Raw genomic sequence first — 16407 nt, 5'->3', positions numbered from 1 at the left:
CAGTCTCACTTGCAATTGAAATGTCTGGCTGTATTTCTTCATTTACAGATACAGCAATTTTTGGTTGTGTTTCTTCTCAAAAAGAAAGTATAAGATATAAGAATTCCATATATAGGTAGACACAAGAAAGACACTGAGGAAACTGACACAATTGAAAATGAGACGCACAATAGCACTTTGAAGCATCAGACCTGGCCTGCCATGAACTGTCCAAACCCTGGAGGAAAGGTAAGTGTGGACACGAGAAGGGTGACCACTGCAGGATACACTAGTCTTCTACAGGAAACAGAACACAAGAGAGAGAAATTAGTATTTAATATTGATGGATGTCATCTAACACATTAGGAAACAGAAATATTTATTTATAATGTCCTTTAAAAACGGAAATTGAAAGCTGAATTCCTGGTCACATGTAGAGCTAATCACACACTATAAAGCATTAAACATGGAGGACCGCTGTAAATATTATAATTGCAGGAGTATATTGTTTTTCATTTTAAAAAACTCACTTTTTTAGCAAAAACTTGTTAATGGTTTTCTGTTTCCTCATAGACTCCACTATCAGTCTGTTCAGGTAGACGTACAAAGCTCCTCCAAAACCACTGGCAATCCTAAGAAAAATAATAATAATCTGACAAAATGACAAAGCCACTGTACTGTACATTCTATATGACAGCAGATAGCATGGCAAACTAAGAATCACTGACAAGTTGGATTTCCAGCCTTGCCAAATAAAAAAATTGGACATGTGAACCTTATTATTACATACTTGGCCATCTCAGCAAAACTCTTAGTGTTTGAAAGTAGAAATGTGAACCTTTCCTAAACAAATGTTCTTAGACTAGGTTACTGGTTTGCAGATAATTGGTGTTCTGACTGCCATAATTCACATTTGTTTTTTGGAAAAAGATGAGACACATACCCAAGCACAACAAAAGCTGGAAGCTCTTGTAGGTCAAAGGGAAAGTCCAAACGAAAGCGAGTTTTAAAGAGAGCCGTGATCGTCTCTGCAATTTAACAAAGGAAACAAAAGCAAGAGAGAATAACAGAGGATGAAATTTATGAAGAATGAATCATCTGTCTGTGTTGGCTACGTAACAGCATATCTCCCTCACCCTCATCCTTATTCCACACTGCCAGCACCCTGAAGATAAAGGCACTGAAGGTTGCTGCGAAGAATCCTCTCCAGTAGTTCCTCACAGCAAAGAACGTTGATGTGACCTCAATACTAAACAGCACTCCTGCAACAAACACTGCACATTGCTTGCCATACATCTTTGCTTGCAGCTGAAATTTTACAGGAGAATTTCACTGCCATTAATGTGATATGACATTATCTGCAGTGGCCAGCTATGATCACAACGTCTGGTCTTACCTCCAATTGGGGCGGCAAAGCAACAGCCCACCCCCACTGCACAGGCGGCTGACAGCATCTCTGTGTTTCTCAGTTCATTCTGTCAGATTAACAAGAAAAACAAATACATGCAAATCCTGCTTCAAACAACAGTCGCTGTGGCATTTTGCAAGCAGCCAACGGTGAAATGGAGTAATTACATTGACGTATGCATGGCTATGACATGCTGAACAAGGTATTGCTATGCACACAATTAAAAAATGGACAAACACTGCTCTTTTGTTCACTATACACCATCTTCATGAACACTATCCTTCAGCCATTGGAGATTAAGTCCAATAGACCTTATTTACTTTAGCACCATATCTGATTTTTGATGTGAATGAAAATGAGGCTGTGTAGGACAGACTTACAGTCTCTTCAATAACATCCACAGTATAAAGCTTGTAGATCACATCTAATTTTCCACAACTTTTCCACAAGCTTTTTGTCTACTGAAACATCTTGGAAAGATGTTTTTTTCAATGTTTCATCAGCGGAGTGATCCAATAAAAAAAGTCCAGTATGTCTCTCACAGCCTTGTTGATATTCCCATCAAAAATGAAAGAGAATAAGGTCTATAGACTCTAAATTTCAATGGACTATGGTCAACTTAAAAAAAATCACAAATGGACAAGAAAATAAAACTTTTTCATTTATTTGATAACATTCTCAAAATCGTCGATTGGATCACATGGACACACCCAGACATACACTACATCTCCAAAAGTATGTGGACACCAGAACTCCACATCTATACAGTATATGGTTGTTGAACATTTAATTTCACAACCATAAATAGGAAGTTTTCTTTTCCACTCATCTGGGAAGGCTTGCTTCTAGATGTAGGAAAATGACTGCAGGGCTTTGTCTCCATTCAAACACAAGAGCATCAGTGAGGTCAAGCACTGATGATGGGCAATGAGGCCTGGCTTGCAGTCTATTTTCCAATTCATCCCAAAGGTGTTCAATGAGGAGTCAAGTTCTTCAACACAAGAATCATCTTTTGTTTTGTTTATTAACATGATCACACGGGAATTCGGCATGTTGCTTCCGAATGTTCACGTACCCTGAAATCAACCCCATTCAGCCAAACTAAAAACAAGCGCCCTCCCCCATCAGAAATGTTTGCATCAATTCAAGTGTGAACACCTTTCCTCTATCGCTATTGATAGCGTGCTGCATGAGCAACCACCAAGACACGGTTTCTGGTCCCGTGGGAACAAGTAAGTAATTGCGTTCACATAAACAATGGTGAGCGCAATTTGGAGGTTGCATTTTGCTCTAAAATCACATTTTTACTCCACTGACAATTAGGTTTAGGGTTGGGTTTTGGGTTAGGAGTTAGAGTTAATAAAATATGTATTTCTGTTGACTGTATTGCATCATTTACAACTAAAAACTCACTTTTGGCACCACTCTGTGGACATTAGTGGACATTAGTGGTGGTGATTTTGATTCAATTCAGTGACTCGATTATTTTTTATTCCGTCCACCAAAAAGATTTGTTCAGATTTGTTCATTGATTCACTCACTGATCATATCTTCAAGTTACGCCTTTGCGCCTGCAGGTGGCGTCAAATTACCATCTTTTAAGTAATTGCATTGAACCGAAAGCAATATGTAATTATCGAACAGAACAAGTCTAATTATCCTTTATTAAAATTCTACTAAGAGACTTCAGCACTGCAGTGTTAAAGCATCATAAGTCTTTCCCCACAAATGCCAACAAAGCATATCTATCATACTGTGAACCGCTGAGCATAACTTTTTACAAAGCTATAAAAAATTAAAATAAAATAAATAAAAAAAGAACAACAAGAAGGGGCGTATTTGTTCAGCGGGTCAAACCAATTACAGGTGCATCTCAATAAATTAGAATGTCATGGAAAAGTTCATTTATTTCAGTAATTCAACTCAAATTGTGAAACTCGTGTATTAAATAAATTCAGTGCACACAGACTGAAGTAGTTTAAGTCTTTGGTTCTTTTAATTGTGATGATTTTGTCTCACATTTAACAAAAACCCACCAATTCACTATCTCAAAAAATTTGAATACATCAGAAGACCAATTAAAAAAAACATTTTTAGTGAATTGTTGGCCTTCTGGAAAGTATGTTCATTTACTGTATATGTACTCAATACTTGGTAGGGGCTCCTTTTGCTTTAATTACTGCCTCAATTCGGCGTGGCATGGAGGTGATCAGTTTGTGGCACTGCTGAGGTGGTATGGAAGCCCAGGTTTCTTTGACAGTGGCCTTCAGCTCATCTGCATTTTTTGGTCTCTTGTTTCTCATTTTCCTCTTGACAATACCCCATAGATTCTCTATGGGGTTCAGGTCTGGTGAGTTTGCTGGCCAGTTAAGCACACCAACACCATGGTCATTTAACCAACTTTTGGTGCTTTCAGCAGTGTGGGCAGGTGCCAAATCCTGCTGGAAAATGAAATCAGCATCTTTAAAAAGCTGGTCAGCAGAAGGAAGCATGAAGTGCTCCAAAATTTCTTGGTAAACGGGTGCAGTGACTTTGGTTTTCAAAAAACACAATGGACCAACACCAGCAGATGACATTGCACCCCAAATCATCACAAACTGTGGAAACTTAACACTGGACTTCAAGCAACTTGGGCTATGAGCTTCTCCACCCTTCCTCCAGACTCTAGGACCTTGGTTTCCAAATGAAATGCAAAACTTGCTCTCATCTGAAAAGAGGACTTTGGACCACTGGGCAACAGTCCAGTTCTTCTTCTCCTTAGCCCAGGTAAGACGCCTCTGACGTTGTCTGTGGTTCAGAAGTGGCTTAACAAGAGGAATACGACAACTGTAGCCAAATTCCTTGACACGTCTGTGTGTGGTGGCTCTTGATGCCTTGACCCCAGCCTCAGTCCATTCCTTGTGAAGTTCACCCAAATTCTTGAATCGATTTTGCTTGACAATCATAAGGCTGCGGTTCTCTTGGTTGGTTGTGCATCTTTTTCTTCCACACTTTTTCCTTCCACTCAACTTTCTGTTAACATGCTTGGATACAGCACTCTGTGAACAGCCAGCTTCTTTGGCAATGAATGTTTGTGGCTTACCCTCCTTGTGAAGTGTGTCAATGATTGTCTTCTGGACAACTGTCAGATCAGCAGTCTTCCCCATGATTGTGTAGCCTAGTGAACCAAACTGAGAGACCATTTTGAAGGCTCAGGAAACCTTTGCAGGTGTTTTGAGTTGATTAGCTGATTGGCATGTCACCATATTCTAATTTTTTGAGACAGTGAATTGGTGGATTTTTGTTAAATGTGATCCAAAATCATCACAATTAAAAGAACCAAAGACTTAAACTACTTCAGTCTGTGTGCATTGAATTTATTTAATACATGAGTTTCACAATTTGAGTTGAATTACTGAAATGAACTTTTCCATGACATTCTAATTTATTGAGATGCACCTGTATATGCTCCTTCACAGCGTGCACTCGAATGCTATTGGCTTTCGCTATAGTCAGTCTTTACACGCATGAAAAGCAGCAGAGCTCATTGGCTTCAAAAGAGAGAGACGTCAGTAAATGAAAAATATGAGTTAATGTATGGAGGTGAACGAGAACGATTCGTTCACTTAAAACATTTGTTCAAAAAGACTGATTCGTTCATGAACGAAACATCACTAGTGGATATTTCACCCAGAAACTGGAGCTCTGAAGTGCCCAGACATCGAACAACATTTTGCCACTGGGGGCAGCTATTACATTTTCGGTAAGTACAAACTGATTTCAGCAGCAAAATGTTTGATCTACTGTTGCCGAATTCCCAGTGTGATTAGTCTGTCTATGGCTCTCGCTTTGTGTACAAGGGCATTGTCATGCTGAAACAGAAAAGTCACGGCCCATTCTACTAAAAATGTTTGTCTGTATTGCATGACTGTATACTTGATTTTTATGCAAAGGGTTTCCACATATTTTGGCCATATAGTGTATTAAAACCTGCATACCATCTTACCTTGTTTCCCTCAAAGGGCTCTTCCTTCAGCAGTAAACCAAAATAACACAAATACAAGTGAATATCTGAGCATAGTGTTCTTTTAAAGACTTTCAAAGCCTAAGGTTCTTCTGTAGTTTAGTGAATATTCAGAGTGCATTTTGACATTGTCTCAACTCTGATAACAGCTTCAAAATTGTATTGAACTGCATCCCACTGAGAAATACATTTTCAGCCAATAATCACCCCTTTAAATAGCCTACATATTGAGAGTACGTGACGCCATGCGAGAAGCAGACTTGTGAGACACGAGCTCTGTGAACTTTGCTAGTTTTTTTTTATTATTTTCATGTTATAATCCGGTGAGATTCGATACACCCAGTTACATACTTGCTCTTTGAGGTAAACATGGCAAAGAAGTCAAAATCCTCAGACTCTGGAGACATTAAAAGACACTTATGTGCTCTAGCTAAAACCTCGGTGGGCCTGCGAGCCGGGGACTCAATTTGGACGGCAAGTCGTTAGATGAAATTCAGCGTCAACTGTCCAACATCTCGGTAATGCTGACGAAGGTTGTTGCTGACTTGGAGGATCTCGCTGTAATATGTCGATGATCGATTACGGTGATGGAAACAAAATTCTCTGAGTTGGTTACAAGAGTAACAGAAGTTGAAAGACGGATCGATTATCTTGAGTAATCGGAAAGGGAATTATCCGCTAATCCGCCCGCGTCCAAAACAGATTTGGAATTAATTTCGGAAAAACTGGAATATTTCGAAAATATGAGCCGAAGGAATAACATACGAATTGTTGGAATTCCTGAGCATGAAGAGGGCAGAGATATGGTGAAATTCCTGGACGAGCTCTTCCCGAGTCTGCTTGACATAACAGGTCATAAACTGGAAATCGAGCGAGCTCACAGAGTGCCTGCTCGCAGAACTGCTGAGGGAGACAGGCCTCGATCGATTCTGGCCAAATTTCTGAAATCATCCGATAAATATCTTGTGTTGCGCCAGGCGAGGAGCAAAGGAAAGCTTTTTTGGAAGAATCACAATATTTTCTTGTTCCCGGACTTCGACAAGAGAGAAACGTGATCGGTTCAAGGAATGTAAGAAACTCTTACACCAACAGAAGATCACTTTTGCACTGATGTTCCCGGCCAAACTGAGAATAGAAACGAAAAATGTTCGCAAAGTATTTACATGTCCAAAACAGGCACTCTCCTTCATAAATACATTGGAGTAAGCCATTTGATGTTTCTTATATTAGTGGACTGACTCACGGTTGAGGAACTCTATTATCTGAGAAAATTGGGTGCCATTTTTGTTTCTTTTTGCGCTGGCTCTGCCTAGAGGCTGGAGTTTGTTTTGTGGCATGACTCCAAGAAACTTTTGCATTGACGGAAGATCTTTTTTACACTGAAGTTCCTGGCCAGATCGAGAATGGACACTATGGATGACCGCAAAATATCTACATGCTCACATAAAGGACGTCTTTTATAAAGTAGACGGGCTGAGTAAGTTATGGTGTTTTTTTTTTGTGTTTTTTTTCGCGGCCTCCAAGTTAGTTTGGCTGTTAGTTTCCTATCTGTTCGTTCTTTGTGCTTATGCCTCCTGTTGGCTGGAGTTTGTTTTTGTGTAGTATTTTTAAGGGACAGTAGAATGATTACATCATCTGCTGAACTCATAACAGCTGGCTCACTGAACAATTGTTTGTCTGTCCGAGGAAACTGAACGGCTTTATATCAGCTGGAGTTTGTTTTGTGGAGGATCACACCTTCGAGACGGTTCTGTGAAAGAGTCTACATTTTTTTTCTGTTATTCTGCCTGTTGGATGGGGTCTGTTTTACAAAGTATTTTCTGTTATGTAATTTTGCCTCACAAAATTTGTATAGAAACACCGGACTTGAATAATCCGATGGCAAAGTTGTCGTGGGGGTTCTCATAGGCGTAGATGGACTCTTTGAGTTTTGAGGGATTGACGCCAGTTGGCGCTGTCGTGCGCGGGGTTAATGCACACATTTTTTTTTGTTCAGGGGGAAGTTTGGGGTTTGATTGTTGCATTAATGGGGAATGTGGTCTGTGTAATCTTGTTTTTGACACACAATTATTTTATTTTTTTTAATTATATCAATATGTCAAATGTTAATATGAATAAGTTGTCTCTCTCCACATGAAATGTGAATGGGTTGGGGCACCCTATAAAAATAAGGATGGTTATTTATTTTCTTAAACGTAAGAGATATGATATTGTGTTTCTTCAAGAATTTGGTAAGATATAGGGTGGACATGTTTTCTTTAGTGCTGGTTCAAGTAAGAGCAGGGGAGTCATTACAATGATAAATAAGCATCTACAATGCAAATGTCTCAAACATATTAAAGATAAATTAGGAAGAGTCATTGTTGTTTTAGGAGAAATTCAGGGGCAAAGGTTGATTTTGGCTAATATTTATGCACCTAACGCTGATGATCAGGGCTTTTTTATAGATCTTGAAGGGATGTTGCAAGATATAATATTGGGAGGAGACTTTAATATTTTGATGGACTCAGTCCTTGATCATAGTAAAGCAAAAGTGTGCAAGCCCCCTAGAGCAACACTGAGCGACTTTTGAACCCATCTGGTAGGGATTATAAATTTTTTTCATCAGTCCATAAGATTTACTCTAGAATAGATTTTTTTTTTTATATCTAAGTCCCTCATTTCATCTGTTGTGGATTGCTCAATTGTAAACATTTTAGTCTCAGATCATGCCCTGGTGAACTTAGAGATGTTGCCACATACAGAGAACAAGAAATCATATAGTTGGCTCTTTAACAAATGTCTATATGGAGACCAACTGGTCCTCAGTAACTTCTGTGGGCGTGGCTTGGGGGCACTTAAGGCTGTTCTTAGGGGTTGGATCATACATTATGCCTCATTCACCAAAAAATCCAAAGCACGAGAACTCGTGGAGTTGGAAGGAAATATTAAAAGTGCCGAGTTGTCTGATGGTCTCACAGAATTGACCCTATTGAAATACAGATATAATACTATTTTGTCGCGGAAAGTGGAGTTTTGGTTGTTCAGGGCAAGACAGTCATACTTTAAGTCAGGGGACAAAGCAGGGAGCTTTCTAAAAACAGTGATAGATAAAGCTACATTTATAAAGCAGAGAGAGTCTTTTTCTACCATTCCCTCAGTGAAATCTGCTGGTGGTGAAATATTTACCTCAGCCATTGATATTAATAATGCCTTTAAAGAGTTCTATATTGATCTTTATAGTTCCACATCTTCGTCAACTGATGAAGATATTAGAAACTTTGTGGAACCATTAGATCTTCCTAAAATGACGAATGAGCAAAAAAACTCTCTTGATTCTGAGATAACCTTGGAGGAACTTGACGAGGTACTTAAGTCCCTACCTAATAGCAAAAGGCTCCGGGGCCAGATGGTTTTGCCGCTGAATTTTTTAGATCTTATGCTACAGAACTGGCTCCACTTTTGTTAGAAGCTTATTCTGAATCATTAAAGAATGGAAAGCTTCCGCCAACCATGACACAAGCCCGGATCAGTCTGATCCTTAAAAAGGACAAAGATCCAAGCGAGTGTAAAAGTTACCATCCAAATTCCCTGATCCAACTAGATGTAAAAAATTTTGGCTAAAAGTTTGGCTAACCGATTAAGTAAAGTTATGATATCTCTTATACATATAGATCAGGTGGGGTTTATTCGGGGTCATAGCTCTTCTGATAATATTAGGCGTTTCATCAATATCATGTGGTCAGTGGCAAATGATCAGACTCCGGTCACTGCCATCTCACTTGATGCCGAAAAGGTGTTTGTTATGGTAGAATGGGATTACCTTTTTAAGATTTTGGAAATGTACGGGTTCGGGAGTACCTTTATTGGTTGGATCAAGTTACTTTATAGACACCCTGTAGCAGCGGTACAAACAAATGGATTAATTTTAGATTATTTTACTCTGGATAGGAGCACCCATCAGGGTTGCCCTCTTTCCCCATTATTGTTCTGTCTTGCCCTGGAACCATTAGCAGCCGTGATAAGAAAGGAGGGTGATTTTCCAGGGGTGACGGCGGGAGGCGTGGCGCATAAGCTTCTGCTTTATGCAGATGATATTTTATTATTCATCTCTGACCTTACTAAATCTATGCCTTGCCTCCACAGAATTATTCATTCCTTTTCCAAATTCTCAGGATACAAAGTCAACTGGTCTAAATCCGAAGCTTTGGCTTTGACAGCGTACTGTCCAGTAATGGCCTTCCAGCAAGGCGTTTTCCAGTGGCCCAAACAGGGCATTAAGTATTTGGGCATTTTATTCCCAACAAATTTGTCTGATTTAGTCAGAGTTAATTTTGACCCTTTAATAAAAAGGTTTTCGAACTATGTAGACAGGTGGGCTTCATTACATTTATCGATGATTGGGAAGGTTAATGTTATTAAAATGAACTGTATTCCAAAATTTAACTACTTGCTACAGTCTCTCCCGGTAGATGTCCCCCTCTCTTATTTCAAGCAATTTGAGAGCATAGCGAAGTCTTTCATTTGGAATGGTAAGCACCCCAGATTACATTTCAATAAGTTACATAGGCCGATTGACAAAGGTGGGCTAGGCCTACCCAAGATTTTGTTTTATTATGCATTCGGTCTCAGACATTTGGCTCATTGGTTGCTTCCACCTGAAAGAGCCCCTCCCTGGTTCTGCACTGAACAAGAACTTCTTGCCCCTATTTTGCCATTGCAAAGCCTTTCCATCAAACTAAACAGAGAAGTTAAATCACACACCGTTATTTCATATTTGCACTCAGTATGGACAAAAGTGTCCAGAGTGTTTAATTCAGATATTTATCTAAATGTTGCATCGAGCCTATGGCTAAACCAAAAACTATGCATTAATAAATCGCCTCTTTGTTTGTCAGAGTGGATTGCGAGGGGGGTAAATACACTCGGTGATCTTTATGAGAGTGGTGTGATGAGATCCTTTGAAAATTTGGTTCAATATTTTGGGATCCCCAGATCTCAGTTTTTTAGGTATCTTCAGTTACGCCACTTGCTCTGTACTATTTTTGGGAATAGCATACACCCCCCTAAAGCAGCAGATACTCTAGGAGAAGTGATTTCTGCTTTTGGAAAGGGCCATGAGGCATCAGTGTATTACTTCTTATTAATTCAGAGTCTGGGGGATGGAGTCTCAACCACTCTCAAGAGATTATGGGAGAAAGATTTAAACCTGGAATTGGAGGAGGGAGAATGGGCTAGGATTTTAAAAAACATGAAAACTGCATCGAGAGATGCAAGGGTGCGCCTTATACAATTCAAGATTTTACATTGGTTCTATTGGACCCCCTCTAAATTGTATAGGCATGGTCTTAAAGACACACCCACCTGCTAGCGATGCCAATCAGAGGATGGAGACATGGCCCATGTTTTTTTGATGGTGTGCTGAGATTCAGGAATTTTGGTTGAAGGTTCAGAGTGTTGTGTGTGACGTGTTGGGCATTCGGATTTCGTTTTGCCCCAGACTCTGTGTTTTGGGTGATGGGGCGGTCATCGACGTAGTTGACAAATACACAAACAATTGGGTCCTCACCAGTGCGATGATAGGCAGGCAGATTGTTTTAAGGGGATGGAAGTCGGTGGGAGCACCCTCAATTCGGGAATGGTGCGAGGAGATGGGAAGGGTGGCAGCCTTCGAAGAGGTAATGTGTAGAAGGCTGGGGATATGGGATTCTTTTATTGGGAAATGGGGTAGATATTTGATGTTTTTGGGAGGCTCTCGGAGTGGGTCTGTGGAGACAGAGGTATAGCTTAGAGTTGTAGGTTTATTATATGTGTATATGTATGTATGTATGTATATATGTATATGTGTATATATACAGTGTATATATGTGTGTGTGTGTGTGTGTGTGTGTGTGTGTATGTATGTGTATGTATATCTCTGTATATGTGTGTACTTGTGTAGGACCACTGGGATGTTTGTTTGGGGTCGGGTGGGGTTCTTGATTGGGGAGGGGAAGTAGTGGGAGTTAATGTTGATTCATTGTATATATGTTTTGTTTTTCTTTGCTTTGAAAAATCAATAAAAATGTTAATCACAAAAAAAAAAAAAAAAAAAAAAAAAACCTACATATTATGTGGACGTGATCTGTGAATGTTATCTCAAAATCAACATTATCCTACCTTTAAAGCCTTTATATCATTATTATGCGGTATCTCTTTGTAAGTCAGGCACTAATTGGAGCTCATTCGTATCCCAAAATTAACACCCACAGGTATGAGGTGTCAGACAAATAATTACCAGCATGGCCCGTTAACCCAGACTACACTTCCTGATTGACTGTGTAAACATGCAATTGACTTTTGCCTAATTAAACCACTTTCAATTACAGTGGAACAGTAAAAATGTGTTGGAATGTTTATGCTCTCCGATTTTCTGTCAAATTCACTCTGCGCTAACAGCGTGTTATTGATCCATTCCCTAGTGTGCTGTGATTTCTCAAGTTGCTTGGTGGGCAAAGTTTAGAGGTTTGTTAGGAATGGATCATGTAATACATTTAATAGAAAGTGGGCCGACTCACAGCATAATTTCCGAACGGCTCCATTCACTGTTCTTGTTGTTCCCTTGAGAACTGATGCCTTATGCACTCTGACTAATCACAGTCTATCAAAAATCCCTAGAGAACCATCAGCTGCTTGTTTGTATGATACACGCAGATGAGACTGGAACAATAAGGGCATGATGTTCCAGAGGCAGTGACGTGTACAGTGATATTACAAACACTAGTCATATTGGTAACTCATTAATATATCATTATTAATAGGTAATTTTATTAAATAAAGTTATTCTTTAACAGATCAGTAGTTCATTTACATTGAAATATTAATGTTCAGTGGAGATCCACACTGAAAATCTGGCATTCAAAATCTAATATAAACCTGGACGTTTTAAGATTTCGGCAACTTTAAAAAAAAAGAAACATTCTAAGGTAAAATGAAACAGAAATATTTAAGTAATCAAATGTAACCACATTTGTGACGTGTTTAAAAGGTTGCAGTTCTTTGCTTCCATTGAAGCACACAAGATGCTCTTTGAAACATTCTCAAATTATGCTGGGATAACATAAATCATCAGGTTTTACTGTCTTTGAAGAAAATGGTGATCATACCAAATAATAAGTCATTCTGAAATTCATGTTCATTTTTCCAATTCTCTAAAATTGTTATGTTGTGGATACTATACACTCACTAAAAACTTTATTAGGAACACTATGGTCCTAATAAAATGACTGACGTGGTCTTCTGCTGTTGTAGCCCATCCGCCTCATGGTGCGACATGTTGTGCAATCTGAGATGCTATTCTGCTCACTACAATTGCACAGAGTGGCTATCTGAGTTACCGTAGCCTTTCTGTCAGCTCGAACCAGTCTGGCCATTCTCCACTGACCTCTCTCATCAACAAGGTGTTTCCGTCTGCAGAACTGCCACGCACTGGATGTTTTTTGTTTTTGGAACCATTCTAAGTAAATTCTAGAGACTGTTGTGTGTGAAAATCCCAAGAGATCAGCAGTTACAGAAATATTCAAAGCAGCCCGTCTGGCACCAACAGTCATGCAACAGTCGAAATCACTGAGATCAAAATTTTTTCCCATTCTGATGGTTGATGTGAACATTGACTGAAGCTCCTGACCCGTATCTGCCTGATTTTATCCATTGCACTGCTGCCACACTATTGGCTGATTAGATAATTGCATGAATATGTAGGTGAACAGGTCGTCCTAATAAAGTGCTCAGTGAGTGTACTCACAAGAGTTAAGGGTGAGCATTTTTCCAAAGAAAGCATCTCTCACCATGTAGATTCCTCCAAACAAGGCCATGAATTTGCTCAACAGGGCAGCACACAGACTGGCAACATGAACAAATGGCCCCTAGAGGATACAAGGGGAAAGAGCAAAGACTTTAAGGTAAAAAGGTTTAGATTAGAATGCTTATCTAGGATCATATATCCCTTCTCACGTACCTCTTTGCCCAGAGGCATGCCACTTCCAAGGGCACAAGTTAGGCCAATCACTTTGGCAACAAAGGTTTTGAAAGTGAGGTACTCTTTCAGCACCACACCTCGGAGGATGGTCTTCATCTCGGGGATCCCAGAGCCTAGAGGAAGGAAAGACGAAGGGTGTTACAGAGATACAACAAAAGATCTGGGAAAACAGAAAGGTAATTTGGTTACATGTGAGCATGTGTCAGTGTGTGCGTATCTCACCCACTGCCTGTGGTGCGACTATTTGAGTGAATCCAGCAGAGAAGGTGATGAGAACCACAGGGTAAGTGACCCAGGCCAGGTACTGGAGAAGCATATCACTATGCAGGCCACCATACATCCACTTCTGTGCTGCAGACACCGACACACAGCATAATATTAGACCTCTGTCAAAACAATACCTCTTGGTGTACTTTAGCTCCTTTGCTTAATTGTTTGATGGTTTTAATTAATTTTGTTGAAAAAGGTGGGAAATACCAATGAGTTCCTACTTAATATCTCAATTGTTTCTCCTAGTTAGCAATTAGATTAACTTTTGCTTAAGTCTCCTGCTTTTCAGAAAAGACCCCAGTAATAAATGTGTCTCCTCTGAAGTTTCAGAATAGATCTCAACAATGTCACTGCGCTCAGATTTGCCAAGATATCAAAGTCTACAATCAAAAGTCAGAGATTTCGATAATAACTCAAATATTTCCCATCAAATTCTTCCAAAACCAAATTATCTTGGCCATGCTATCCACATAAATTTAATAGCTCTATACTCTAACTGAATGCCAATAATTGTCTCAATTGTTTCTATTTTTATTCCTTCTGAGTTTTCTGATACATCTGAGATAAAGTTGATACTTGAATTAGACATAACTGAAAATCACCATTAAATCTCCAATATAGTTCTGAAAGAGCATGAGCAGTGTTGGGTGTAATCCAATTACAAAGTAATTAGTTACTGTAATCTAATTACTTTTAGTAAAAAATGTAATGAATTACATTTTATATTCTTGTAATCAGATTACAGATACTGACTTTAAATTATTTTAATTACTTTTAGGTACATTATAGGGTTATGCTTATTTCTAATATGATTACAATTATAGAGAAATAATAAGTAATTTGTAGTGGATTACTATTTTTATGTAATTTACCCAACTCTGCTCATGAGACTTTTACTGGCCAATTTGACAGTTGTCTTGGATACCGACTTTACACTGACACCGTTCAGTGTGGATGCAGCATCACAAAAGTTTTGGGTTATCAATGCCATTGCAGAAATACCATATTCACAGGCATATTTGTCAACCAGTACTAATTTTCGCAAGGAAAATTGTCCAGTAATGGGGGGGGGGGGGGGTATGTGGCTGACTATGAGTGGGAGAACTGCCTTATGTAAAATAAAGTAGTTTTTCTAAGCCATTGATATGACTGGAGTGATCTTATATGATATATACTGTAGATATTTAAAATATATTTGCCAAAAGTACTATACATTTCTTTTTGTGTAAAAATAGTACACCCAAATATGATAATTTTATCATCCTTTACTTATAAAGTAGACTGCAGATGTCAAGATATAGTGAAAAAGGAGCTACATTCTGGTCTGTTCTCACCCCAAACTGAGCGTATCGCTTTAGAAGAAATGAATTGAAGGGTTAGTTCACCCAAAAATGAAAATTCTCTCATCATTTACTCAACCTCATGCCATCCCAGATGTGTATGACTTTCTTCTTCTGAACACACATGAAGATTTTTAGAAGAATATTTCAGCTCTGTAGGTCCTCACAATGCAAGTGAATGGTGGCCAGACCTTTCAAGCTCCAAAAATCACATATAGGCAGCATAAAAGTTATCCATATGACTCCAGAGGTTTAATATATGTCTTCTGAAGCAATGCAATCACCTTGGGTGAGAAACAGATCAATATTTCAATCCTTTTTTACTATAAATCTCCACTTTCACTTTCAGAATGTGACACCAAAGTGGAGATTTACAATAAAAAAAGGACTTAAATATTGATCTGTTTCTCACCTACACCTATTATATCGCTTTTGAAGACATTTATTAAACCACTGGAGTCATATGGATTACTTTTATGCTGCCTATATATGATTTTTGGAGCTTGAAAGTTTTAGACTCCATTGACTTGCATTGTATGGACAAAACCACCTCATTTATCCTTCAAAAAATCTTTGTTTGTGTTCTGCAGAAAAAAGAAAGTCTATGAGTTTGAGACGGCATAAGAGTGAGTAAATGATGAGAAAATTATAATTTTTGGGCAAACAACACACTATATGTACTTTCAAAATATAGTTACAACCTTAAAAAGTTTCCCTTGATACTACCTTAAAAAAACTCTGAGCCCTTTTGTAAAGAGACTGATTTGTCACACCCCCAGCCCTTGTAAATCAACTCATTCTTTTGCAAAAAGAGATCAGTGAGTTGGCACCAATTCGTTGAGGAATTAATGCACCTTCCATCTCAGAATACACATGATGGCAAAATCCCACTGGAAAAAAACAATACTTTACTGATTAAATGACACCATCTGTACTTTCATTGAACCTTGTCAAGCAGAAAATTGTCCTTTTCTTTCTTTACATTCCTTTCTCTCTCTCACCTTGCTGGCAGAAGGCAATAGTGTAGTCCATGGCCCAGCTGACCAATGCCATGAGAAGCCCCAGAAGGATGAGGAAGATCCAGTCTTCACCCACACGGGAAATCAGGAACTTCTTACACCGTGACGTACAGACTGCAGACAGACATGTGTGTTAAGAGCAGACCTACAACATCCACACTTTTACTCTACTTTATAGGTCAGCCTGTATTCACAATAGAGAGATAGGCTGTATAAACGGGATATAGACAGTCCAAAGCAATTACCCAAACCCAGCAGTAGGTACACAGCATGCATTAATGAAGTGAACAATTGGCCATTAAAGAGCTAGTTTTCCTCTTGGTTTCCAGACACACATGAGAAAATTGAGAGTGTGGACAACTGCACTGTTGCAGTGGTGGACAGGGTTGCGG

General features: G+C 39.0%; 1 protein-coding gene across 2 annotated transcripts in view; it reads right to left on the bottom strand.

The window, feature by feature from the left end:
- The window catches only part of LOC127441873 (chloride channel protein 2-like), an 84837-nt gene that overhangs the window by 19804 nt on the left and 48626 nt on the right, over positions 1-16407 (bottom strand). For both annotated transcript variants that reach the window (XM_051699388.1, XM_051699387.1), the window contains exons 3-12: positions 15998-16129; positions 13609-13737; positions 13366-13499; positions 13196-13273; positions 5373-5396; positions 1376-1454; positions 1116-1241; positions 923-1007; positions 510-611; positions 192-276 (exon numbers count right to left, since the gene is read on the bottom strand). In XM_051699388.1, coding sequence (XP_051555348.1) covers positions 192-276; positions 510-611; positions 923-1007; positions 1116-1241; positions 1376-1454; positions 5373-5396; positions 13196-13273; positions 13366-13499; positions 13609-13737; positions 15998-16129 — 974 coding nt within the window. The remainder of the gene's footprint in view (positions 1-191; positions 277-509; positions 612-922; positions 1008-1115; positions 1242-1375; positions 1455-5372; positions 5397-13195; positions 13274-13365; positions 13500-13608; positions 13738-15997; positions 16130-16407) is intronic.

The sequence above is a fragment of the Myxocyprinus asiaticus genome, chromosome 6, assembly GCF_019703515.2.
Source record: "Myxocyprinus asiaticus isolate MX2 ecotype Aquarium Trade chromosome 6, UBuf_Myxa_2, whole genome shotgun sequence".
NCBI lineage: Eukaryota > Metazoa > Chordata > Actinopteri > Cypriniformes > Catostomidae > Myxocyprinus > Myxocyprinus asiaticus.
Note: the sequence above shows the minus strand (reverse complement) of the source record. Positions and strands in the feature narration are given on the sequence as shown.